Source organism: Pogoniulus pusillus, chromosome 1 (assembly GCF_015220805.1).
Source record: "Pogoniulus pusillus isolate bPogPus1 chromosome 1, bPogPus1.pri, whole genome shotgun sequence".
In the NCBI taxonomy this organism is placed as follows: Eukaryota; Metazoa; Chordata; class Aves; order Piciformes; family Lybiidae; genus Pogoniulus; species Pogoniulus pusillus.
The window spans coordinates 24,199,285-24,226,213 of NC_087264.1; the positions used below are offsets into that span (position 1 = coordinate 24,199,285).

Sequence of the window (26,929 nt, forward strand, 5' to 3'; positions counted from 1 at the left end):
GCTACAGAGGGAGGGTGCTGTGTGAAATCTGCTTTGATAACTGTATTCAGATGGCCGAGTCGCAGGTCTGGGCACCTGCTAAGTGAAGTGGGAGGTATTCTGAGGATAACCCACAGCTGAGTGCGTTTTTCACACCGCCTGCTGTGCTCGGAGCTGCAGAAGCAGCCGCTGCGTCCCGCCGTGTGCTTCCCTGCTCCCGGCTGGAGCCGCTGCCCGCCCGGCTGAGCCGCCGGGAGCTCTGCCTGCCTGCCTGCCTGCCTGCCAGCCTGCCTGCCTGCCTGCCTTCCACAGCAGCGAGCAGCGCAGTGCCCCCGTATCAGCCCTGCTGAGCTGGGGACATGGGCACAGAGACCTTCGGAACTGCGCAACGCTGCGAGCTTCATGGAATCCACCAGGCTGGAAGAGACCTCCAAGCTCAGCCAGTCCAACCTAGCACCCAGCCCTAACCAATCAACCAGACCATGGCACTGAGTGCCCCAGCCAGGCTTGGCTTCAACACCTCCAGGCACGGCGACTCCACCACCTCCCTGGGCAGCCCATTCCAATGCCAATCACTCTCTCTGCCAACAACTTCCTCCTAACATCCAGCCTAGACCTCCCATGGCACAGCTTGAAACTGTGTCCCCTTGTTCTGTTGCTGGTTGCCTGGCAGCAGAGCCCAACCCCACCTGGCTACAGCCTCCCTTCAGGGAGCTGCAGACAGCAATGAGGTCTGCCCTGAGCCTCCTCTTCTGCAGGCTGCACACCCCCAGCTCCTTCAGCCTCTCCTCACAGGGCTGTGCTACAGGCCCCTCCCCAGCCTTGCTGCCCTTCTCTGGACACCTTCCAGCACTTCAACATCTCTCTGGAATGGAGGAGCCCAGAAATGGACACAGCACTCAAGGGGTTGCCTGAGCAGTGCTGAGTACAGCGGAAGAATTTTTCCATGTCAGTCCTGGTTTGATCTTCACAACCATCCAATAGCTCCTGAAAACGTGGTGTGGGGCAGAGCTGGTTTGATCTTTGCAACTGTCCAATACCTCCTGAAAATGTGGTATTGGGCAGAGCTGAGGGGTGAGACTCCACCAGCCAGGCTTGACTTTTCCTGCTCCAGCAAGAACAGATCTGCTGCTGTTTGTCAAGTGGGAGCAGGCACTGAGGTACTGCTCTCCCAGATACTCAGCAGCTTCTGACCGCCTTGAGGATGGAGAACCAAGAGGAGATGAAGATGAATGATGAAAGGGCAGCCTGGGCTAATTTATAAAGATTAAAATAAATTTGTGTGCTTTGGCCAAAGAATAACTGTGGAGGAAGAACAGCTATTTACAAGCATCTGAAGCATGTAAATCTCAGACAGAGAGGAGAAGGGCTGAGAGCGCTCCAAGGACAGGATAATGAGAACTAACAGTATAAATTTTCTTAATTTCATCCTAAATATAAAGAAGATGGCTATAACCCCTGAGATAAATTACCCTGTGGCAGAGTCTCTATGGGAAGTTGTAGAAGTGCCATCGCTTGGGTAATTTAAAGCAGGGCTGGACAAGGCACTGTGGAAATACTGTTCACAAGGGGAACAATGGAGGGGCATGATCCGGGCAACTCCTCTGGCTCTGCTCTAAGTAGTTCTGAAATCAGTGAAACCTTTGCCCAGGGAGGTGGTGGAGTGGCCGTGCCTGGAGGTGTTGAAGCCAAGCCTGGCTGGGGCACTTAGTGCCATGGTCTGGTTTATTGGCCAGGGCTGAGTGCTAGGTTGGGCTGGCTGAGCTTGGAGGTCTCTTCCAACCTGGTTGATTCTATGATTCTGCGCTAAGTGGGCAAAGCCTTTTGCCTTGTGATGGTTTGGGTGTTACCTGCTCTTCCCCCCCCCCCCCCCCCCCCAACTTGTGAAAGTCACCCAGACTAGGCTCTGTCGATCTGGAAATTGAGTGAAGCTTTATATTTACAGCTTAGCACAAGAGACAAGCAATATGTTTACAATATAGACAGAAATAGACAAGTTAAAAAGGTAAAACGGAAACACAGCAGCCCTCCCAGAAACCAGAGTCCCCAGCAGGGGCTCCCAACCACCCTTGCACCTTCCTCCCACCCCTCTACCTTACCCCAGACTTTGCCTTATGCTTCAGGTAGCTTGGAAGCTCAGCCAGGGGGGTTAGGAAGCAGATGGATTAGTCACACAGATGGAAGGTTAGGTTAGAGAGAGAAGTGCAGCCCCAAAGCCCAGAGAGAGAGACTCCTTTATCTATGTTTGTGTTCATGCTCTTACCCATCTCAGCAAGCCTGTGAGTGCAGCAGACATCAGCATTGTTTCCTTTTCACAGCCTAGCATCTGATTCTTCTCTCCAAAACATCCCAGCTAGGCTCAAACTAGCACATGTCTCTACCCCATTTCTGTGCCCATTGCGCTGTCAAATGTAGAAATCTTCACCACTGCAGCAGTAAAGATGATTTCAGAGCTGTAGCCTTCTCCTTCTCCCCACTCTCCAGTTTCCCACTGCCCCATTTGTGCTGCTTCTGCCACCCTTCTCTTCTGTAGTATTCTTTTTCCTCAGCAAGCCAGGAATGAGCCCATCTGGACAGGCTTGTGGGGTGGCCTCACAGTTTCACTTTGTGTGCTGTGGCACTGCTGGTAAGAACATTTCTTGGGGTGTGCATTTGGAACAGCAACGATAACAAATAGGACATTTCCTTTTTGCTTTCTCCTTTGTGAAGAAGCTAAAGAAATGGTGCCAGTCTGGGGGATGGGAGCATTGTGTGGCACAGATGCTAGGGCTAGCACCCAGCATAGCTGGCTGGTGGCTGTCCCAGGACTCAACCAGGAAACGGGTTCCTGCCTGGCTACTGTGCCTGGACCACTTCAGTCTTTATTGATGATCTGGAGCAGGGGATTGAGTCCAGCATCAGTAAGTTTGCAGATGACACCAAGCTAGGAGAAGGTGTGTAGCTGTTGGAGGGTAGGAGAGCCCTGCAGAGGGACCTGGCCAGGCTGGATGGGTGGGCAGAGGCCAATGGGATGAGACTGAACAAGGCCAAGTGCAGGGTTCTGCACTTTGGCCACAACAACCCCAAGCAGTACTACGGGTTGGGGACAGAGTGGCTGAGAGCAGCCAGGCAGGGAGGCAGCTGGGGGTGCTGGTAAAGAGGAGATGAAGAGGAGGCAGCAGAGTGACCAGGTGGGCAGCAGAGCCAATGGCATCCTGGGCTGGCTCAGGAGCAGTGTGGCCAGCAGGACAAGGGAGGTTCTTGTGCCCCTGTGCTCAGCACTGCTCAGGCCACCCCTTGAGTGCTGTGTCCAGTTCTGGGCTCCTCCATTCAAGAGAGATATTGAGGTGCTGGAAGATGTCCAGAGAAGGGCAGCAAGGCTGGTGAGGGGCCTGGAGCAGAGCCCTGTGAGGAGAGGCTGAGGGGGCTGGGGGTGTGCAGCCTGCAGAAGAGGAGGCTCAGGGCAAAGCTCATTGTTGTCTGCAGCTACCTAAAGGGAGGCTGTAGCCAGGTGGGGTTGGGCTCTTCTGCCAGGCAAGCAGCAAGAGAACAAGGGGACACAGTCTCAAGCTGTGGCAGGGGAGGTCTAGTCTGGATGTTAGGAGGAAGCTGTTGGCAGAGAGAGTGATTGGCATTGGAATGGGCTGCCCAGGGAGGTGGTGGAGTCGCTGTGCCTGGAGGTGTTGAATCCAAGCCTGGCTGGGGCACTTAGTGCCATGGTCTGGTTGCTTGTCTAAGGCTGGGTGCTAGGTTGGGCTGGCTGAGCTTGGAGGTCTCTTCCAGTCTGCTTGATTGTGTGATACTTAGAGAAGGAGAGTAGGAGATGTGGCTCCTCTGGTGATTTCTGGACTGAGTTTACTAGATATGTCTGAGGGACAACTTGAAACTTATATAAGCAACCTTGCTGACCTAGAGCTACCGAGCGAGTTTTAACTCTCTTGTCCTCTGTCACCTGAGCGTTAAAACTTTTGCCTCAATGTTTTATTAAGAGCACTTTTAAAATTTAATAGTTTCATTCTGGGTTGTGAAGCACTCTTGCATCAGTTAGCAAGGGGAGGATGACAGTATCATAGAATCAGAGAATCATAGAATCAACCAGGTTGGAAGAGACCTCCAAGCTCATCCAGCCCAACCTAGCACCCAGCCCTGTCCAAACAACCAGACCATGGCACTAAGTGCCCCAGCCAGGCTTTTTAGCCTATTCTCTACCAGCTCCCCCATGTCCCTCTCTGCCTGGCTGCTCTCAGCCACTCTGGCCCCAGCCTGTAGTGCTGCTTGGGGTTGTTGTGGCCAAAGTGTAGAACCCTGCACTGGGCCTTGTTCAATCTCATCCCATTGGCCTCTGCCCACCCATCCAGCCTGGCCAGGTCCCTCTGCAGGCCTCTCCTACCCTCCAGTAGCTCCACAGCTGCTCCAAGCGTGGTGTCATCTGCAAGAATGCTTCACTCTGTTTTTCAGATTGGTTAAGTTAATGCTTTCCATGTTAATGAGCTCATATTAAGCCTGTCTGTGGGAAAAGTTCTTGTTGATTCCATTGGGGAGTTTGGTCTGTGTCAAAGAATTTCAAGATCAGGTCACTGCTGTTTCAGTTTACAAAATGACTGTGACCTCCACTTAGCATCGAATTGTTTGTCTAGGCAGGTGAAAACCAGTGGAGAAAACTTCCTAAATCCTTGGGATTTTAGCTTACAACCCATAGTCTGAGTTTGGCTGATCCTAACACATAGAGCAGCTCTGCTGTGAGGACAGGCTGAGAGTTGTGGCCCTACAGCCTGGAGAAGAGACCTTGGAGTGGCCTTCCAGTACCTGAAGGGGGCAAGGGAGGGGATTCTGCCCCTTTGCTCTGCTCTCCTCAAACCCCACCTGCAGTCCTGGGTGCAGTTCTGGAGCCCCCAACACAAGAAGGACATGGAACTGTTGGAGCCAGTCCAGAGGAGGCCACAGAGATGCTCAGAGGGCTGCAGCAGCTCTGCTGTGGGGCCAGGCTGAGAGAGTTTGGGCTCTGCATCCTGGAGAAGAGAAGGCTTGGAGGAGACCTTGGAGTGGGTGACATTCCAGTATCAAAAGGAGACTACAGGAAGGCTGGGGAGGGACAACTGACAAGGTCTGGTAGTGGCAGGATGAGGAGGAATGGGTTTGAACTGGCAGAGGGGAGGTTCAAACTGGAGGTTAGGAAGAAGTTTGCAGTGAGGGTGGTGAGACACTGGCACAAGTGGCTTTTGAAATAAAATACAATTAGTTTGAGGCATAACAGTAAAATTACCTTCTGCTTAAAATCAAATTAAGCATTGAAGAAGGATTGGCAAGGCCCCAGAGTGGGATGAAGAATGGCTTGAGTTAGAGACCATGGTGGCATTAGAGAAGGCAGGCAGGTAGTGTTAATTGCACTAGAAGGTGTTTGTCCCAGAGAGGGACGCTGGGGGTAGCAGTGATTTATTTCAGAGGGCAGTTTAGTCACTGTTGCTATTCCTAGGCCAGACTAAATTTAAGTGATACCTAGGCTGTTAAATAATATTTTTAAACCAAATTTAGGTGCTTGAGTCATGTAGACTCCTGTCTTTCTGTCATTTCTACGTGGCTGATCTTGGAAGACACAGCATCTGCTTGGCTGCTGTGCAGTTAAGTGGGAGCTGGAATTGTCAAGAGCTTGGTGGATACCTGCCAGCGATTGCAGTACGGAAGAAAGGATGACCTGATGTGCCCAGGGTGGTTTTGGAGCTGCTGTGCTTGTGCAGTTGGTCTCTGTGCACCCTGAGTCAGAGGCACCTGGAAGGTGTCAGCGTCGCTGCTCCTGCTCCCTTTGCGCGTGTTCGCTGGCTCTTTCTCAGGGGTTTCCCAACATCCTGCAGACAGACGTCTGGGAGAACACCACGTGGAGTGGGAAGGAAGTCAGGAGCATCAGACAGAACCCAAGTGGTCCATGCTGGGCTGCTGGCCCTTCCTGTGACCCTGGGCTCTGCTGGCAGTGAAGCATTAAGGAGGTTTGAAGGCCGGGGCTGAGGCTGGCTATCAGCCCTCCCTGGGGCTGAGGTGCCTCTGATCCCCAGAGTCAGGCACCGAGGCCTGGGGAGCCAGGCACGTAAGCAGGCACTGGAGAGGGAAGGCAAATAGGCTCCTGTGGGAGAATCTTGCTGCTCTGAATTAGTGCAGGTAGCGTGGAGACGTGTGACTATTTTTCCATATCAGGGGTGTCAGATATGGAGTTGCCATCCTGCTGCTGCATAATCAATTCTCTGCCCTCTGCTGTGCTTCGTCAGGAGTGGCTTTGTTCACTGGCAGTCCTTGCTCCTGCTTTGCTTTCCTTCCTGCTTTGCTTGCCTTGATGGGTTTTCGTCTGAAAGTTGAAGATGTTTTTGTTGCCACTGGGAAGATTGCTCCTGCTTTCAGAGAGGGGCAAGCAGCACGAGGTGATGATAAAGTAGCCATTTGAGATGCATTTGGTAATGCTGATTGCATTAAAATGTTGCCTGGAACATGTCCAGAGAAGGGCAACATAGCTGGTGAGGGACCTGGAGCACAGCCTTATGAGGAGAGGCTGAGGGAGCTGGGGGTGTGCAGCCTGCAGAAGAGGAGGCTCAGGGCAGAGCTCATTGCTGTCTGCAGCTACCTGAAGGGAGGCTGTAGCCAGGTAGGGTTGGGCTCTGCTGCCAGGCACCCAGCAGCAGAACAAGGGGACAGAGTCTCAAGCTGTGGCAGGGCAGGTCTAGGCTGGATGTAGGAGGAAATTGTTGGCAGAGAGAGTGATTGGCATTGGAATGGGCTGCCCAGGCAGGTGGTGGAGTCGCCGTGCCTGGAGGTGTTGAAGCCAAGGCTGGCTGGGGCACTTAGTGCCATGGTCTGGTTGATTGGCCAGGGCTGGGTGCTAGGTTGGTCTGGAAGAGCTTGGAGGTCTCTTCCAACCTGGTTGATTCTTTGAGTCTGTGATCCTCCCCTGGAAGTGACCATCTCTTTCCTCTGAGCCTCAGTGACTTCACTTGACTTACTGCCCAAGATTTAGATAGTTATAGTAGTGGAAATGAATCCCAGCCCTGCTGATTTGGCAGTACAAGCCTCAATGAAAGTTAGTGAAGGCTCTTGAACCTTCCAAGTGCTGTAGAAAATGCTGCTATTAAGTTTGATGTTTCCTGTGAGATACTTGGCTGTGTCTGGACTCACAAACGTGATTTGTCAGCTAAGCTTGAGACCCAACTCTTCCGGAGGCCTGTTATAAAAGAAGGAGAGCAGTGTGATCCATGGCAATGCAAAGGGTTCAGAATCCAACCTTAGGTGGTGCAAGCCTGGCAACAAAGCAGTCCATAAGTAACAGAAGGAATTATTGGGCAGGCAGATGCCAAACCTGTGGGGATGCATCCATCAGCCCCTTTAGTTTTTCGTGGTGTTTTAAGTCATAGAATCATAGAGTCAGTCAGGGTTGGAAGGGACCACAAGGAGCAGCCAGTTCCAACCCCCCTGCCATAAGCAGGGACACCCTACCCTAGAGCAGGCTGCCCACAGCCTCATCCAGCCTGGCCTTAAACACCTCCAGCCATGGGCCTCAACCACCTCCCTGGGCAACCCATTCCAGCCTCTCACCACTCTCATGCTCAACAACTTCCTCCTCACCTCCAGCCTGACTCTCCCCACCTTCAGCTTTGCTCCATTCCCCCCAGTCCTGGCACCCCCTGACAGCCTAAAAAGTCCCTCCCCAGCTATTTTGTACCCCCCTTCAGATCCTGGAAGGCCACAAGAAGGTCCCCTGGGAGCCTCCTCTTGTGCAGCCTGCACAGCCCCAACTCTTTCAGTCTGTGCTCACAGCAGAGCTGCTGCAGCCCTCTGAGCATCCTCCTGGCCCTGCTCTGGACACACTCCAGCATCTCCACATCCCTCTTGGAATGGGGGCTCCAGAACTGGATGCTGTACTCCAGGTGGGGTCTCAGCAGAGCAGAGCAGAGGGGGAGAATCACCTCCCTGGCCCTGCTGGCCACACTTCTCCTGCTGCAGCCCAGGCTCTGCTTGGCTTTCTGGGCTGCAAGTGCACACTGCTGGCTCCTGTTGAGCTTCTCCTCCACCTGCACCCCCAAGTCCCTCTCCTCAGGGCTGCTCTCCAGACACTCACTGCCCAGCCTGGAGTTGTGCTTGGGGCATTGCCTCCACCCAGCTGCAGGACCTTGCCCTTGCTCTTGTTGAACCTCCTGAGGTTGGCTTGTGCCCACCTCTGCAGCCTGTCCAGGTCCCTCTGTATGGATCCCTGCCCTCCAGCCTGGCTGCTGCACCACACAGCTTGGTGTGCTCAGCAGACTTGCTGAGGCTGCACTCAGTGCCTCTGTCCATGGCACCCACAAAGATGCTGAACAAAGATGTTAGAGATTCCTTTTGTTTTAGAGAGTTATTTGAATATATGTCAGTTTCTCAGGTGTGCAGAAGGGAGTGTTGGTGGGTACAGGCATTCTGCTCCTTCTTCTGGATTCATGAGCAGAGCTTTTTCCTAGCTCTGATGGTTTTGTAGGTTCCTGCAAGCAGTTAAAAGCAGGAATGTTGATGTAGAATGTGAGTGTGCAGATGGCAAAGGCAAGGCTAGTGAAAAGTGCCCTTTGTCGCCTTGCTGAACGAGAGTCCTCTGCCCTGTTTCTCAGCTGACATCTTTACCTCCTAGTGTGGCAGTTCTGTGTCTCAGAAGCTTTAAGGCAACACTAGGACTCTTTAGTAGTCTGCAGCCTGTTAGGAGGGTCTGACTGGGGTGGGGGTTTGGCTACTAAGATGCTCCATAATTCATAACTAAATGATGCCTTATGAATGGACTTCAGTTGGAGATTGCTCACTGGTGCTTCTTGTGTTCACACAAAATCGGTGTCAGGGGCTGGAAGGGACCTCATAAGATCAGATGTTGATCTGTTGGAGGGCAGGAGTGCCCTGCAGAGGGACCTTGACAGGCTGGATGGATGGGTGGGCAGAGGCCATTGGGATGACACTGAACAAGGCCAAGTGCAGGGTTCTGCACTTTGGCCACAACAACCCCAAGCAGCACTACAGGCTGGGGACAGAGTGGCTGAGAGCAGCCAGGCAGAGAGGGACCTGGGAGTGCTGGTAGGTAATAGCTGAAGAGGAGGCAGCAGTGTGCCCAGGTGGGCAGCAGAGCCAATGGCATCCTGGGTTGGCTCAGGAGCAGTGTGGGCAGCAGGACAAGGGAGGTTCTTGTGCCCTTGTGCTCAGCACTGCTCAGGCCACCCCTTGAGTGCTGTGTCCATTTCTGGGCTCCTCAATTCAAGAGAGATGTTGAGGTGCTGGAAGGTGTTGAGAGCAGGGCAGCAAGGCTGGGGAGGGGCCTGGAGCAGAGCCCTGTGAGGAGAGGCTGAGGGAGCTGGGGGTGTGCAGCCTGCAGAAGAGGAGGCTCAGGGCAGACCTCATTGCTGTCTGCAGCTCCTTGAAGGGAGGCTGTAGCCAGGTGGGGTTGGTCTCTTCTGCCAGGTAAGCAGCAACAGAAGAAGTGGACAGAGTCTCAAGCTGTGGCAGGGGAGGTCTAGGCTGGATGTTAGGAGGAAGTTGTTGTCAGAGAGAATGATTGGCATTGGAATGGGCTGCCCAGGGAGGTGGTGGAGTCGCCGTGCCTGGAGGTGTTGAAGCCAAGCCTGGCTGGGGCACTTAGTGCCATGGTCTGGTTGATTGGCCAAGGCTGGGTGCTAGGTTGGAGTAGATGATCTTGGAGGTCTCTTCCCACCTGGCTGATTCTATGATTCTGTGATCATCTAGTCCAACTCCCCTAATTGCTACTGATTCCTAGACTTGTATCACCTCGTGAGTGATAAGACAGGGGAGTCTTTAGAGCTGGCTTCTTCTGCTGAGCTGAAGTGCTGTGCACTGGAGTACTGCACAGCAGCGTTAGGTGAGTGGCAGCTGAGCACTCAGCACTCCCCCTGCGCATGCCGTAGGTCAGGAGTGGGCTGTTCCATCTGTGTGTACACACTTCTACTTCGAGTTACTTTTCTGTCCATCGATCTTCATGTGCTGGGCATGTAAATGCTGCAGCTTGTTAGAGTCCCTGCTAAACACCTTCTTCAAAGTGACGGAGAGACAGTCCAGGCACCTCTGCAAGCGCTCTCCCCTGGTGAGATGCTGAAGTGCATTGGGGTAGATGTTGCACCTTTGTTTTCTCTCACGCTTCCCTCCCCCCTCTCTGTTTTGTTTGTTTCAGGTTCTCGGCCTTTTTGGATCTACACAGTGGAAGCTGCATCTTGTGTATGGCGTGGTTAAGCTTGCAGCCTGTCACCTCAGCCTTCCTCCATTTTGGGCTGGTTACTTTTGTGCTGTTTTTGCATGGTTTGCAGGTGGATGCTGGCCTGACGGGAGACTCAAGCAGTTCAGTACAAAACAGCTCGTGTTCAGGATCTTTTGACTGCAAGGAAGGCGTTATCCTGCCAATATGGTACCCAGAAAACCCATCCCTTGGGGACAAAATTGCCCGTGTTATCGTCTACTTTGTAGCACTGATCTACATGTTCCTCGGAGTCTCCATCATTGCAGATCGTTTCATGGCATCTATAGAGGTCATTACTTCACAAGAGAAAGAAATCACAATTAAGAAACCCAATGGAGAGACCACCACGACCACCATTAGGATTTGGAACGAAACTGTTTCCAACTTGACCCTCATGGCTCTGGGCTCCTCTGCTCCCGAGATCCTTCTGTCTCTGATAGAAGTGTGTGGGCACGGATTTGTAGCTGGAGACCTGGGGCCATCTACAATTGTTGGCAGCGCTGCTTTCAATATGTTTATCATCATTGCCATCTGTGTCTATGTGATCCCTGATGGGGAGACCAGAAAGATAAAACACCTGAGGGTTTTCTTTGTCACAGCCGCGTGGAGCATCTTTGCTTACATCTGGTTGTACATGATCCTTGCTGTCTTCTCTCCAGGTGTGGTTCAGGTCTGGGAAGGTCTGCTGACGCTTTTCTTCTTTCCACTTTGTGTCCTTCTGGCTTGGATAGCAGACAGGCGCATGCTTTTCTACAAGTACATGCACAAGAAGTACCGCACCGACAAGCACAGGGGCATCATCATAGAGTCAGAAGGAGACCACCCTAAGGGGATCGAGATGGACGGCAAGATGATGAACTCCCACTTTCTAGATGGAAACTTAGTGACTGTGGAGGGAAAGGAGGTGGACGAGTCTCGCAAAGAGATGATCCGGATCCTGAAGGAGCTGAAGCAAAAGCACCCAGAAAAGGACTTGGACCAGCTGGTAGAGATGGCCAACTACTACGCCTTGTCTCATCAGCAAAAGAGCAGAGCCTTTTACCGCATCCAGGCTACGAGAATGATGACAGGGGCTGGCAATATTCTGAAGAAGCACGCAGCTGAGCAAGCCAAGAAGAGCACCAGCTTGCACGAGGTGCGGCCAGATGAGCCCGAGGAATTCATCTCCAAGGTTTATTTCGACCCCTGCTCCTACCAGTGTCTAGAGAACTGCGGCGCTGTTCTGCTGACAGTGGTGCGGAAAGGAGGGGACGTGTCCAAGACCATCTACGTGGACTATAAAACAGAGGATGGCTCTGCCAACGCTGGCGCTGACTATGAGTTCACAGAGGGGACTGTTGTCTTGAAATCTGGGGAGACCCAGAAGGAGTTCTCAGTGGGAATTATCGACGATGACATCTTTGAGGAAGATGAGCATTTCTTTGTGCGGCTCAGTAACCTCCGCGTGGTGGAGACTGAGGAAGCTCCTGAGCTCAGTAACTGCCCATACCCAAAGGCCATGTTGGCTTCTCCTTGTGTGGCCACAGTGACTATACTGGATGATGACCATGCTGGCATCTTCACGTTTGAGTGCGATGTCATACATGTCAGTGAGAGCATTGGCGTGATGGAGGTCAAAGTCCTAAGGACATCAGGTGCTCGGGGTACAGTGATAGTGCCATTTAGGACAGTAGAAGGAACAGCAAAAGGAGGTGGAGAAGACTTTGAAGACTCCTATGGGGAGTTGGAGTTCAAGAACGATGAAACTGTGTAAGTACTCCGTTTGTTTCTATTTCTGGCTCTAGTTTTGGTGCTTAACCCCACATTTTGTACCCATTGCAGGTGAATAATGACAAGGGACAGGCTCCTTCAGCTTTCCATCCTTTTCTCTACTCACCTCTTTTGGGCAAGAACCGACAGCAGGATTTGAGAGCTCAAAGCTCTTGCACCATCCCTCTTGGGAATGACAAAGTGAGGCTTAGAAATACTGGGTGGGGATGTGGGGATAAGAGGAAAATAGATCAATCTCTGAGGTCCTGTGTTAAAGCTAAGGGTTAATGGAGAGTTAGAGAGAGAAGGAAAAGGGTGAGCTTTAGCCTCTCTGGGCAAATAGGGGAAAGCCTCCTTCTGAGCACTGAACGAAGAACACACAGGAGCTTGTAGCTATCTGCAGATGAAAAGTTCACAGCAGTTATTCCCAGGTAATCAGGAGCTGCTCAGCAGACACGAGGCTTTATTTTCACGGGAGCAGCACATCGCAGTTGTGTGCCTAGGCTGCCTGTGCAACCTGCAGGTCTGCGTGGCAACTCATTCATAGCGCAGGTGCAGCTGCAAGCTATTCTGCCGGACTTGCAAAGTCCCTCCAGGCTTTATGCCCCTACGGGCTGTCCATATTCCCAACCCTTCTGTGTGATCTCCGTGTGTCTGCTCTTTCACCACAGGTGGTTTTCCCCCTTGTAAAATATGATGGCAATTGGCGACAGTGATCTAAAGCATTGCAGCTCACAGCCTGTCCATGTGGCTCCACGACCCAGTGTTCTCATACAGAATAAAGGGAAGCAGAAACAGCCTGCACCAGTCCTCTTAATTCAGCTTTTATTGTGTACTACGTAGGTGATACAAAGCTAGGAAGTAATAAAGAGCAGAGAGGTGATAATGTCTAATTGCTTTACCTGCCTGCTGTTAACAGTAGTGAGGGAAGAGAAAAATCCCTTATCTGAGCAGGGAGAGGGAGAGGGGTGTGAGCCTGGTGCTAAAACTCCCTGGTGTTAAGTGCCTAGGCTCCTCTTGTTAACACCTCATCAGTTGAGCCATCAAAGGAAGAGCTCTGCAGACTTGCAACAAAGGAAATCTTTGTACCAAGCCTCCCAATACAGTACCCAAAAGGATGTTAATCTATTAAATGCTGCGGAGTAGGCATGCCCCAGTTCAAGGCACCTTCTGCCTTAGCCCGCTAAGCCATGTACTACAGCTAATAGCCACAGCCCTGAAGCTCGATTAGAAGTATGTGTTCTTCCTGTTAAAGGAAGAGAATCTCCTGCTTCAGCCACTACTGGAGATGGCAGAGCATCAGCTGTCCTCATCTGGCCTTTTCAGGCAGATGGGCTGTGCAGGTTAGTCACCTTAATTAAGCCACAGGCTGGTTTCTCTAGAGAAAATGAAGAATGTCAGATGTGTGGTTACAGTATCCTGTGAGTAGACTGCCTAAAATACAACAGGTGCTACCTTGCTTCAGCCAGATAGTGCCCACTGTCTTGAAGAATAAAGGCTTTTCATGCTTGAAGATGAGCCATCAGCAAACACCCAGCAGGTTTGGGGTACTAGAGAGTAAGCCCATGGGCCATCTTACTCCAAACTGTACTCCCTTTCCTTCATTTCCCAGCTGACAGAAGACTTCTTTTTGTCTTTGGAAAGCGTGAGAGAAGCTCAGAGCACACCCACACAGCTGCTTTGCTTGGGTTGAAACAAATCCCATTCAGCAGGGCCATCCACATCCTTGTGGGACAGCCTCTAAAAGGAGGGCAGTCCAGAAAACAAGTGTGGGTAGGCTGCTTAAGGCTGTGATTTGTGACCTAGGGAAGATGCCGTGGAGCACACAGGAGACGTTTGTGGTGTACTTAAAACTGGCCACACGTAATGCTTTAATGTCATTTTCACTTCTGCATCAGAAGACTGCTGGGATCAAAGCCTGCTAACCACAGTGGCGATGGAGAACATGTGGCTAGCAGAAAGGAATTTCTTTTGAAGCTAGAATTAGTGTAGCTGGCTCAAACGTGGCACTTAATCAAATTAATAAGCCTAACCAGGAGGGAGATCATGTCAGCCATCAGGTTGCCTTTATCCACTCCCAGGCTTCATTTTAAACTTCTAGACCCTCTGGGAATGGAGTTGTGGGCTGGAAACATGTGAAAGTGGTTTTCAGTCATCAGCTCTTGGCCTTTATTTTCAGTGAACCCAAAGGAGCTGCTGCACTTTGCTGGCTCTTCTCAGAGGTGTGAGTGGAAGCAGCTATGGAAACCTGGAAGCTGTGATGGGTGGGTTTATTCTTTGTTTTTCCTGTTTTGCTTTCTAAATCTGAATGCAGAAAATCATGGTTTAGCGAACATTCAGGCTGCAAGTGAATTTGAGGTGATTCAGGTCTGAATTTGAAGTTTAGACCCTTAATTGTCCTATCCCAACAAGCCACTGTCTAGTTTGGGTCAGCCTAGTTTGAGTTTGTGGGTAGGTAAAGTTCTGGGGCAGTGTTGCTGACTAGAGGGTGGTCTATGAGTGACTAGTTGTGGTGTCACTTGGTATAAGGCTGTATGAAGACACTGGGTCGCCAAATAGCTGGGAGATTGCCTGGCTGAATGTTTAAAGCCCTTCCTTTTAAATGCCTTGCCACCGAGGAGGATCCACCATGAGGTGCTGACATTCCCTGCGCACTGAAGTGGGAACCAAGAGTCCATAAAGCCTGGTGCAAGACAGAGCAGAAAATAGGAAGACTAATATGGCCAACAGCCAATGCTAAAGGACAGGGTGTCAGAAAGCAGTGAGAAGTTAGGTGCTTCTCATGTCAGCCTGCTGGTTAAGCCCTTGCTTGGGAAAAGGAGCACTTGGGCTTGAGCTTCCAGGATGGAAGTGCAGGATAGAGTCCTGCCTACCTTGCTGATTTAAACTGGTAATGCTCCTCATAGAGCCACTTGGAAAAGAATTTTAACTCCTAGAGGAAGGAAATGAACTAGCAGCACCTTGCAAACGCCTAAGAGTGCTAAGCTTTTCAGTGCCCATGCATGTATGCTGAGGACCTGCAGAACTGCAGCCACCAAGAAGCCCAAGGCAGTGTAAACTGGAGGAGAGTAAAAGCTTCACTTCCTGCCCTCGGCTAATTCTCTGGCACACAACTCAAACTTCGGTTTGCATTCTGCAGCAGCAGGCAGCCTGTTGGTCTCCTTAAGTGGCTAGATTAAGCTGAGGGGCCCTGTAAGTAGTTTGTAGGTTGGGCTCCTTAGTGGCTAGATTAAGCTGAGGGGCCCTGTAAGTAGTTTGTAGGTTGGGCTCCTTAGTGGCTAGATTAAGCTGAGGGGCTCTAGGTTACACAGCATCCTTGAGGTTAAACTGTGGGAAAGGCACTGCTGTCTACTGAATCCCTAGGGCCAAGGATGTGTACTTGCCCTCAAAAGCTAAATGGAGAAGGGGTCTTCACTTAAATATAGCAAGATAGATGATCTCAGGGTTGTTTATAAGAGGCTTTCCCTAAATTACATGGGACTAAGAAAAGATGAGTTGATGCAAATGATACAGAATGAGAGGGAAATGATCCTGCCACCGGGACTTGCTTATTGCCTCTGTGATTCTTTCTAGACTAACATGGTCAAAGTTTCCTTACTCATGTTTGGGTGGGGGTACAAGAGAAGGCAGGCTGAGATAAGGAGGCTTGAAGCAGTGTTATTGTCGAGCTGGGGTCCATGCAGAGCGTGTGTGTGTGGCGGTGTGTGGCTGTGGGATAGTGTAACCTTGAACAATGCCATCTGTTGAGAGGGGGATTGAGCAGGTGTCAGATATTTTGGGGGTGCTGCCTCTTTTTCAAGATATGTTATTTTTGAGCTCCTGCTGCAGTGAGGGTCAGATATGACTTCAACAGCTGAAGCAGAATCCTGACTCTCTCCCATTGACTAAAAAAATCAAGTCCAAAACTTCATTTTGGGTTTTAGAACGTGTCCGTCCCCCCCCCAAGATAACCAAACACTTTTCTATTTGGAGTGGAAATAGATGTTAGATTTTTCAGAGGTATGAAACTGTAGAAGAGTGAGTGACCCAGCTGTTTTATCATATCCAAGCAGGAAAGAAATCATTGAGATCCAGGGAAAAAAACCTAACAAATTGGGTTTTAAAGGGTTTTAGTTTTGCATTATAAAGGGAGCTTGCACCAAGTTGTTAAATTGAATTGGGATTTCCACCGTTTAAATTGTTTACCCTGTTTAGAACTGTTTAGATTCCCATGGAAGTTTGTCCAGGTCTTGCAAGTTACCAGCAGTTCATTGATATGCCAGCTAGAAAATAAACTGGCAAATGGTGCTGTGGCCATGTCACCTGTAGCAGCTAGGCTGAGTTAAGGTTTAAGCTGAGAGATCTGCTTTGTTACTTGCCTCTGTTGTGGGTTGCTCAAATGCCTGCAGGACCTGGAGGCTAATAGAGGTGTAGCCAACTGCCCTGGGGCTCGGTAGTTCCCAGAGTAGTGTCTGTGGCTCAGGGAGGAAGCAGGTCTTGAGAGGTGCTGTAGTGTTAAATGAGCTGCAAGCCTCTGCACAAAGCCAGTATGGCTGAACTTGGGACACAGAGCTCAGTCTCTTGTGTGGGTGTAGCAGAGCTCGCAGTGGCAGCAGGGCTGTCTGCTCGGTGCAGGACCTGCTGCAGACCAGCTTAGCCTGCCTCCATAGGCAGGGAGGCTTTTGTGTTGCCTCGTAGGCTTTGGACAGGGTATTGTGTGCAGGTTGCATGTTGCCTCTCCTTGAGTGCCGCCCCCAGAGGAGTCCCAGCTGTTGCCTGCGTGGCTGTGGCTGCTCCATGGGGTCACCCTGAGCCTCAGGCTGTCTCTGAGCGTCTGCTGGTCCTCTAAAGCGCTGTCGTGATGCCGAGCGCTGTGAAACACCAAACAGTTCTTCTCTTGGGGGTCTTCAGGCGTTTTCTGGTGGGGGTGTCATGGAGTTCACATGTGTCTGCATCTGTGGAGAGCAAAGCTGCTCATGCCTGGATCAAGCTTTGGTTGGTGCTTGGCCCAGGAGTGGTTAACAACTGCCCCAGACAGCTGCCGCTGCTGCCGCTGCACTCCTGCTTGGCAGGAAGGTCAGTAGCCCCTCAGCCCACCGTGCCGTGGCTGGGCACAGATGCACCTGGCCCTTAGTGCTCCGCCCGTGGCCCTGCCGTGGTGGCTGTTAACGTCCCCCAGGAGCTCTGCTGAAGGTGACGGTGGAGAGAGGCAGAAGGCTGTGTTCTGGCTGGGGGTCTGGTGTCATTGTGCTTCCTTTTCGCCGTTCAGCGCTCCAGGAAACTGTCAGCTTCATATTTTTCACTCGATCACCTACGCAGTGATGGTTGTGGCATTTTGAGGGGAGCACTGTTGGTCCTTGGCTCTTTCACAGGGTATTTCATCAGTACATCTCTCAGTGCTTTGCAAGGAGAACGAGGGACCCTTTTGTGGATGGGCTATAAAATACAAAGTGTCTTTGACGTGGCCCCACACCACGTCCTGGTCTCCAAGCTGGTGACACATGGGTTTGATGGGTGGGGCACTGGATGGATAAAGAACTGGCTTGATGGCTGCACCCAAAGAGTGGCTGTCAATGGATCCATGGCCAAGTGGAGTCCATCAGGAATCGGTGCTGGGACCAGTCTTGTTCAACATCTTTGTGGGTGCCATGGACAGAGGCACTGAGTGCAGCCTCAGCAAGTTTGCTGAGCACACCAAGCTGTGTGGTGCAGCAGCCAGGCTGGAGGGCAGGGATCCATCCAGAGGGACCTGGACAGGCTGCAGAGGTGGGCACAAGCCAACCTCAGGAGGGTCAACAAGAGCAAGTGCAAGGTCCTGCAGCTGGGTGGAGGCAATGCCCCAAGCACAACTCCAGGCTGGGCAGTGAGTGTCTGGAGAGCAGTCCTGAGGAGAGGGACTTGGGGATGCTGGTGGATGAGAAGCTCAACAGGAGCCAGCAGTGTGCACTTGCAGCCCAGAAAGCCAAGCAGAGCCTGGGCTGCAGCAGCAGAAATGTGGCCAGCAGGGCCAGGGAGCTGATTCTCCCCCCTCTGCTCTGACCCCACCTGGAGTACTGCATCCAGTTCTGGAGCCCCCATTCCAAGAGGGATGTGGAGATGCTGGAGTGTGTCCAGAGCAGGGCCAGGAGGATGCTCAGAAGGCTGCAGCAGCTCTGCTGTGAGCACAGACTGAAAGAGTTGGGGCTGTGCAGGCTGGAGCAGAGGAGGCTCCCAGGTGACCTTCTTGTGGCCTTCCAGGATCTGAAGGGGGCCTCTAAAAAAGCTGGGGAGGGACTTTTGAGGCTGCAGGGAGTGAGAGGACTGGGGGGAATGGAGCAAAGGTGGAGGTGGGGAGAGTCAGGCTGGAGGTGAGGTGGAAGTTGTTGAGCATGAGAGTGGTGAAAGGCTGGAATGGGTTGCCCAGGGAGGTGGTTGTGGCCCCATGGCTGGAGGTGTTTAAGGGCAGGCTGGATGAGGCTGTGGGCAGCCTGCTGTAGGGTAGGATGTCCCTGGCCATGGCAGGGGGATTGGATCTGGTTGATCCTTGTGGTCCCTTCTAACCCTGACTGCTCCTATGGTTCTCTCCCCTCCGCATTACCTGGCAGATCAGAGGCAAAGACAGAGACAAAACTGCTCTCCCTGAGCTGCTGGCCTGTGCTCTTATCCAGAAGAAGGTCTGTGTACATCAAGCTTGCAATTTCCTGTTTCTCAGGACCTCAGTGAGCTTTTGCAGGTTGACTGAGCTTTGCACAGCCACAGTGAGCCCTGCTGGTACATAGATGCAGGCTGTAGCCTTGGCAGCTCGCTGTTCCCTGAGGCTATCTACAGGAGCTGGGATCTTTGGGTGCTGGTTTTCACTAAATTAACTTTTGTTCACTTGTCATGGAGATCTGCTTCATCTGCTGACCTTGAATTATTTATGTCAGCTGTGGTGACTCCAATTAATGACTGAGCTCATTACCCAAACAACTTTGATAATCTACTCTGAAGTCTTGCTCAACAGGACTCGTACAGCAGGCACTGATCCTAAGCTCTGGGCTGATTAGTGGGACTCCAGGCAGTGAGAACTTTTGAGGGGCTGATGGGTTTCTTATCTCAGGACATGTTTCCTTCCTGTTAGAGCCCTCTCGAGACTGAGTCCTCCAAATTCTTCTCCAGCTTGTTTCTATCAGTGCAGTCCAGTCTTGTTGAATCTCTTCATCAGTGACCTGGATGAGGGGATCGAATGCAGCCTCAGCAAGTTTGCAGATGACACCAAATGAAGCAGAAATGTCAACCTGCTGGAGGGTAGGAAGGCCCTGCAGAGGGATTTGGACAGGCTGGAGTCATGGGCTGAGGCCAATTGCATGAGGTTTAACAAGGCCAAGTGCCAGGCCAGGCACTTTGGCTACAACAACCCCCAGCAGCCCTATAGGCTGGGGAAGCAGTGGCTGGAGAGCTGCATGGCAGAAAGGGACCTGGGGATGCTGGTGGCCAGCTGGCTGGATGTGAGCCAACAGTGTGCCCAGGTGATGTCCAACAGCCTGGATCAGCAATGGTGTGACCAGCAGGAGTAGGGAGGTGCTCATGGCCCTGTACTCAGCACTCATGAGCCCACACCTTGATTACTGTGTCCAGTTTTGGTCAGCACAGTACAGGAGGGACACTGAGGTGCTGGAGTGGGTGCAGAGAAGGGCAATGAGGCTGAGGAGAGGTCTGGCAAACATGGCCTGTGAGGGGGAGCTGGGGGTGTTCAGTCTGGAGAAGAGGAGACTGAGAGGGGACCTTATTGCCCTCTACAACTACCTAAAAGGAGGTTGTAGTGAGGCTGGAGCTGGTCTCTACTCCCCAGTTACTAATGCTAGGACAAGAGCAAATGGCCTCAAGTTGCATCAGGGCAGGTTCAGATTGGCTGTTGGAGGAAGTTCTTTCCTGAGCAGGTGGTCAGGCACTGGCACAGGCTGCCCAGGGAGGTGGTGGAGTCGCCATCCTGGAGGGATTTAAGAGGAGGGTGGCTGTGGTGCTTGAGGCTATGGTGTGGTGCTGAAGGCTGCTGGGATGAAGGTTGGCCTGGCTGATGCTGGTGCTCCTTTCCAACCACAGTGATTCACAGTGATGAGATGTTGTGCTGAGGGCTTGGGTTTGGTCAAGGATTTGTCAGTGTGAGACTGATGATTGGACTCGATGAGACTGAAGGGCTTTGCCAACCTAAGACGTTCTGTGATTAGCTCCTTCTGGCTTTCTCCTCCTGTGCTTTCACATCAGTTAGAAGTTCTTGGTTCCTGTGTGAATTTGGACTGAGGAAAAGCAGCAGCAGCAGCCATCCTGCAGCCAGAAGGCTTTCCCCTCCCCGTGCTGTTGTGTTTCCTTCTTGCTGCGGCGTTGTGCCGTCGGTTCTCCTGACGGCGCTGGTCTCCAGGCACACGTTCCTGCTCTGCCTTTCTGCTGCAGTGCCACAGTGAGGGCTGGGTGGTGTGACCCGCAGGGGATTCATCCCGGGCGTCAGGAGACTGCTCCTGGAGGATATGTAAGATCAGCTTGCAGAAAGGTGACACCATGACACGGGAAGAAGAGAAGCCCTGAGATGACCTTTACCTTCTCAGACAGTTCAGCTGGCAGTGCTGAGGGGACATGCTTGCCATCTGTCCGTGAAGGACAAATGACATCCTGTCTTGGACGCTGTGACTTCTTGCCCATCAAAGGAGGCAATGTGACAGCATTAAACAGGAGAGACCTGAGACCCCATCTCAGAAGGGAGGCGTGTAGTAGGTATGGGCTCTTCAGAGCTGGTGTGTGTTCGTACCTAGCAGAGAATCACAGAATTAACCAGGTTGGAAAATACCAACCTATCACCCAGCCCTTTTGGTTAACTAACCCATGGCACCAAGTGCCTTATCCAGCCTCCTGTTCAGCACCTTCAGGGATGGCAACTCCATCACCTCCCCAGGCAGACCACTCCAATGCCAGTCACTCTTGCTGGGAAGGATTTCTTCCTAATATCCAGCCTGAAACTGCCCTGGCACAGCTTGAGGCTGTGTCCCCTTCTTCTGTCCCTGGGTGTCTGGCAGCAGAGCCCAACCCCACCTGGCTACAGCCTCCCTTCAGGTAGCTATAGAGAGCAATGAGGTCTGCCCTGAGCCTCCTCTTCTGCAGGCTGCACACCCCCAGCTCCCTCAGCCTCTCCTCACAGGGCTGTGCTCCAGGCCCCTCCCCAGCCTTGCTGCCCTTCTCTCAACACCTTCCAGCACCTCAACATCTCTCTTCAATGGAGGAGCCCAGAACTGGACACAGGACTCTAGGTGTGGCCTGAGCAGTGCTGAGTACAGGGCCAAAGGACTACCCTGGTCCTTTTGGCCACACTATTCCTGATACAGGCTACAATGCCATTGGCTCTCCTGCCCACCTGGGCACACTGCTGGGTCACGGTTCCTGAAGCAGAAGGCCACTGAAAGGGGCATTCTGGGAGGTATCAGAGAGGGTAGTGATATTCCTTGTTTAGACCCAGCATGGGCAAATTCACCCTGCCAGTTACCACAACCACATTTGGGGTTTAAAAGCAAACAGCAGACCAGAACTCCTCCCAGGCAAAGCAAGTTGCTGCGGCTCGAGTGAGCCTTGCTTCCTCCGCTCATGTTGCCTCGCACCCTGCTGCATGGGGCACATGAGTGGCTTAGGCTCCAAGCATGTGCTGCTCCTTTAACCCACAGTGGCACCCTTAATTAGCACATTGCTGCCATATGTCTGAGCTCTAGCAGATGAGGAGGCCAGCAAAGCATCTGGATTCAGCATCTTCACCTGTTCACCATCTTCATCAATGACATTGATGAGGGCACAGAGTGTCTGCTGATGACACCAAGCTGGGAGGCTTGGGTGAGACAGCTGCAGGCTGTGCTGCCATCCAGAGAGACCTGGGCAGACTGAGCTGGATACAGAGGAACCAAATGAGGTTCAACAAGGACAAGTGCAGAGTCCTGCACCTGGGGAGGAGTAATAAACTGCACCAGTACAGGTTGGGAGGTGACTGCTGGAGAGCAGCCCTGTGGAGAGGGACCTGGGGGTCCTGGTGGCTAACAAGTTAGCCATTGCACAGCAATGTGCCCTTGTGGCCAAGAAGGCCAATGGGATCCTAGGGTGTATTAGGAAGAGTGTGTCCAGCAGATCAAGGGAGGTTCTCCTGCCCCTCTACCCTGCTGAGACCTCATCTTGAATACTGCCTTCAGTTTTAGGCTCCCCAATTGAAGAGGGACAGGGATCTGCTGGAGAGGGTTCTGCGGAGGGCTATGAGGATGATGAGGGGACTGGAGGGCATGGCTGAGAAGAGTCTGAGGGGTCTGGAGAAGAGGAGACTTAGAGGGGATTTGATAACTGTTTATAACTATCTGAGGGCTGGCCAGGAGTGGGGGACAGACTCTGCTCACTGCTCCCTGGGATAGGACAAGGAGCAATGGGTGTAAGTTGCAGCACAGGAGGTTCTGCCTCAACAAAAGGGGCAACTCCTTTGCTGTAAGGGTCCCAGAGCACTGGCACAGGCTGCCCAGAGAGGTTGTGGAGTCTCCTTCTCTGGAGTCTTTCCAGGCCTGTCTGGATGTGTTGCTGTGTGCTCTGTGTTAGATAGTGCTGTCCTGCTGTGGCAGGGGGGTTGGACTGGATGATCTCTTTGGGTCCCTTCCAACCCCTCACATCCTGTGAAGGCATATGTTCTTATTCCTTTATAGATGAGCTGAAGAGAACCACAGAATCTAAAATCTCCCTAGCCCAAGGTCCCCCAGGATGTTCTTGTGGCTAACTGAAGGCAGCTGGTCCTGGTGGCTGGTGGCACCCATGTCAAATGAGAGATGGTTTACCTGTTGCTAAGAGTGTGGCTTCTTTTTTAGCTGCCTCATGTTGGGCTAAAAGATGAGAAGGCAATTTGCTCTGGTAGCTGATGGAAGCACTGGGGACCAAGTTCAAGCTCTGTTCAGCATCAGTGGAAGTCACAGATTTGAAGCTGGGAGGGATGTGCACTGGTACACATTTACAGCTGTCTTAGCAGATGGGCTGTTGGCAGATGAGGCCCCTCGAGTCTCAGCCTGGGTGCCAGCATGTACCTGCTGCAAGCATTTCAGCTGAAGCCAGTCCTGGTGCTGAGCAGGCCCTCGACACTTTGGATGGGTTGTGCTGGAAGGGCAGCAGGGTGGAAGTCTGAACGTTGGACAGGACCATTTTTTCCAGCAAGGCTTTGCAGGACCTGTCCTTAGGAGGCTGCTGGAGATGTCTGACAAGCTGCCTCAGAGCTCGTGCAGCCTCTTGTGGAGTATGGCACAGCTCCAGAGCTGAACTGCAGCACCTGCAAGGCCTCCCCTGGATGTCAGATCCCTGACAGCCTCCACTGTCCTGTCGCTCTCCTTCCAGGCAGAGGCATGGAGCCCCCCTGGGTGTAAACAAGAGGCCAGCACTTGCTTTACCCCACATAGCAAAACCCATGGCTCAGATCCCCTGGTTCTTCTGTGAGGTGATGCAACATCTCCTTTGGTATTGTTAGGTGTTGGGCAGGAAAGAGGCATTTTCTCTCTCCAGAGTTCACAGGAGTTCCTGCCTGCACGATGGCTGCTGTGCTGCATCTGTTGTCCATGGTTTGTTTGCTGCTGTGCTCCTTCAGTGCTCCATGTAAAAGTTTGTTGTTAAGGTGAAATGGGGGTAGGAGCTACCTTCTGTGCCTCTGTTTTTCTTTCCGTGAGATAAACAAAGCCAAGCAGGTCCTACCTGCACAACAGTCATACCTGAGCTCCATGCTGGTCTGCTTTTATCCTTCAGAGAAAAGAGGAGTGATAAAGCTACCCATGTTTGATGTGCTGCTTGTCTCTGCTTTGCCTGCCTGCCCTCCTGGCCTGGGCTCCCCTTTACCTCATCTGCCTGAGAGTTATGGCATAATACCACTACCTCCATCTCCCTTGCTGAAGACAACTGGATCATGATGCTGTTTATGAGGGGTGTGCCAGAAGCAGAACAAGGGGACTCAGTCTCAAGCTGTGCCAGGGGAGGTCTAGGCTGGGTGTTGTTAGGAAGTTGTTGGCAGAGAGAGTGATTGGCATTGGAATGGGCTGCCCAGGGAGGTGGTGGAGTCGCCGTGCCTGGAGGTGTTGAAGCCAAGGCTGTCTGGGGCACTTAGTGCCATGGTCTGGTTGATTGTCCAGGGCTGGGTGCTAGGTTGGACTGGCTGAGCTTGGAGGTCTCTTCCAACCTGGTTGATTCTGTGATCATCAGTCTCTACAACTACCTGAAAGGCCATTGTGGAGAGGTTGGTGCTGGTCACAGGTAATTAGGGATAGAGCAGGAGGGAATGGCCTCAAGCTGTCACTGGGTGGGTTTAGACTGGTCATTAGGAAGAAGTTTTTCCCAGCAAGTGTGATCAGGCATTGGAATGAGCTGCCCAGGATGGTGGTTGAGTCGCCAACCCTGGATGTGTTTGAAGGTCCTTTGGATGTGGTTTGAGGTAAACTTTGTAGAGTAGGGTCATCAGTTGGACTTAATGATCCCTGGGGTCTTTTGCAACCTGAATGTTCCTGTGATTCTGTGATCTCCTGGCCCTGTGCTGGGAGGGGAGCCCAGCAGCCATGCAGGCAGGGGACAGCAGCTGCCCTCCAGAAAGGAGTTCTTTCCCATGCAGGGCTGTCTTGGGTGGTGGGTGAGGGAGTTTTTGTGGGGGCTACAGGCTTGCAGAGGAGAGGCCTGAGGAACAAGCAAGCAGAAACAGTAATCTTCTGCTAAGGGTACCTCCCTCCTGCTTGTGGGTGGAGATGATATATCTGTTTTTTTTTTTAACTAATTGCTGTATAAAGTCACAGCTTTCTCCCTGGAGGCTACATCTAGTGGCATTAAAAAGGTATCTGTATCTTCTTCTGGGTGGCAAGAGCTTGCTCGAGCCGCTGCCCAGAATATTTGTGAGACACCTTATAATTCAATTAGAAGTACCCTCCAGGGAGCCTATAATTACATCCTATCTGTGAAACCTAATGACAGCCCCCTTGTATCACATGGTGAGCAGCTCTCTGCTGCTGCCCAGAACCTTTCACCGGTAAGGAACTAATCTGCTTAGCGCAGATTGAACTCGGCGGTGCACAGCGCCTGTGCCCAAAGGCTTCTGGAGGGAGTCCCTGCCAGCAGAATAAACCCGTTAGCAGCCTCTGAGCATGGCACCCCTGCAGCCCTCTGCCCAGCCTTTGGCTGCTCACCTCCGTCCTCAGCGTCTTCTCTAAGCATTCTGAAGGGTGGGGAGGGTTTTCTTCTAACTCTTGAAACCTGCCTTTTATCCCCTGTTGGGTTGCAGTAGCCTGTGACAGAGTGTGCTGCAGGGATTGAGCTCCATTACCCTTCCTGCTGGCACGCTGTGAAATTCTGGTTCAAAGTTGGGGTGCTCTGGAGCGGGGAGCAATTGTGTCACCAGGTGAAACACAGCCACCTCGTGTGAGCTGCAGCATCGCAGCGTCTGAAACGGTTTAAGGCTAAAAGCGAGGAATGCTGAACTGAACCATGAGATGCTGTGCCTCCAGTCAATGAGTGGCATCAGCTTAAATCAGCCTGCAGGAGGCCAGAGAGGGATGGTGGAGCGAGACATAAAGAAACTATGTGGAGGAACTTCCTTCTCTACAGCTGATGTCCACTGGAAAACAGCATTATCTGCCTTGTGATTGGAGGGCAGAATCATAGAATCAACCAGGCTGGAAGAGACCTCCAAGCTCAGCCAGTCCAACCTAGCATCCAGCCCTGTCCAATCAACCAGCCCATGGCACTAAGTCCCCATCCAGGCTTTGCTTCAACACCTCCACGGACAGTGACTCAGGTAGTTGTAGACAGCAATGAGGTGGGGGTGTGCAGCCAGCAGAAGAGGAGGCTCAGGGCAGACCTCATTGCTGTCTGCAACTACCTGAAGGGAGGTTGTAGCCAGGTGGGGTTGGGCTCTGCTGCCAGGCACCCAGCAGCAGAACAAGGGGACACAGCCTCAAGCTGTGGCAGGGGAAGTCTAGGCTGGATGTTAGGAGGAAGTTGTTGTCGGAGAGAGTGATTGGCATTGGAATGGGCTGCCCAGGGAGGTGGTGGAGTTGCTGTCCCTGGAGGTGTTGAAGCTAAGCCTGGCTGGGGCACTTAGTGCCATGGTCTGGTTGATTGGCCAGTGCTGGTTGCTAGGTTGGACTGGCTGAGCTTGGAGCTCTCTTCCAACCTGGCTGATTCTGTGACTCTGTGTTAGGTTGTGCTATTTCTGGGTGCAGGATGATGTCAGCATGAGTTTACCACAGCAGATCAGGCCTGACTAACCTGATTGCTGCATGTGATGAACTGCCTGCCTCAGTGGCTGTGGGGAGAGCAGTGGGTGTCAGTTACCTTGGCTTTTGGCTTTGGATGTATTCTCCCATGGCATCATTATAGCTGGGCTGGGGAGATACAGCCCTGATGGATGACTACAGGGTGAAGTAAGAGACTGCCTGGTGTGTCAGCCTGAAAAGGTAGTGGTCAGTGCTTTGAGGTGTAACAGGTAGTTAGTTCCCAGTCATGAGCCTGAGTGAACACCTGAACAGCTCAGCCTTTTCATCCATGCCAGGGGTGATAGGGTGGAATACAGCTCTGCTCCAGTGAGCCTATGGGGACTGTGGTGCAAGGCGAAGGCTGCTGTGATGGAGAGTGTGTTACCAGCCAGAGGGAACCAGGCCTGCAGCAAAGGGCTAACTGGGGCCTCAGAATGCTGGGCAACAGAAATGCAAGTCCAGTGCCTGGGATGGGGTCAGCTGCTGCCTGAGTACAGGCTGGGGGCGAGCTGGCTGGGAGTGGCTCTGCAGGGAAGGAGCTGTGCTCATGCAGTTTAACAGGAATCAAGGCTGAGGCAGGGCATTGATTTATCAGCAATGTATCATTAGCCAGCAATCATTGCACTGTCTGAGAGGGATCAATATCAGCAACACAGTGGAGAAACCACAGTGCTGGACACCCACACAGTGCTCATGCTCGGCTACAGCCTGCTAAGCCTCCTTTTTGTAACTGATCCCCAGAAGCTATGCTGACACAGAATCATAGACTCATACA

General features: G+C 52.3%; 1 protein-coding gene across 5 annotated transcripts in view; it reads left to right on the forward strand.

Moving 5' to 3' along the window:
• Positions 1-26,929, forward strand: part of SLC8A3 (solute carrier family 8 member A3) — a 131,613-nt gene that overhangs the window by 15,901 nt on the left and 88,783 nt on the right. For 3 of the 5 annotated variants that reach the window (XM_064144099.1, XM_064144107.1, XM_064144116.1), the window contains exon 1: positions 10,154-11,938. In XM_064144099.1, the coding sequence (XP_064000169.1) occupies positions 10,173-11,938 (1,766 nt within the window). In that variant the 5' untranslated portion in view covers positions 10,154-10,172. Of the gene's footprint in view, positions 1-10,153; positions 11,939-13,150; positions 14,203-26,929 lie in introns of those variants that run through there. The other 2 variants (XM_064144126.1, XM_064144133.1) reach the window with 2 other exon arrangements.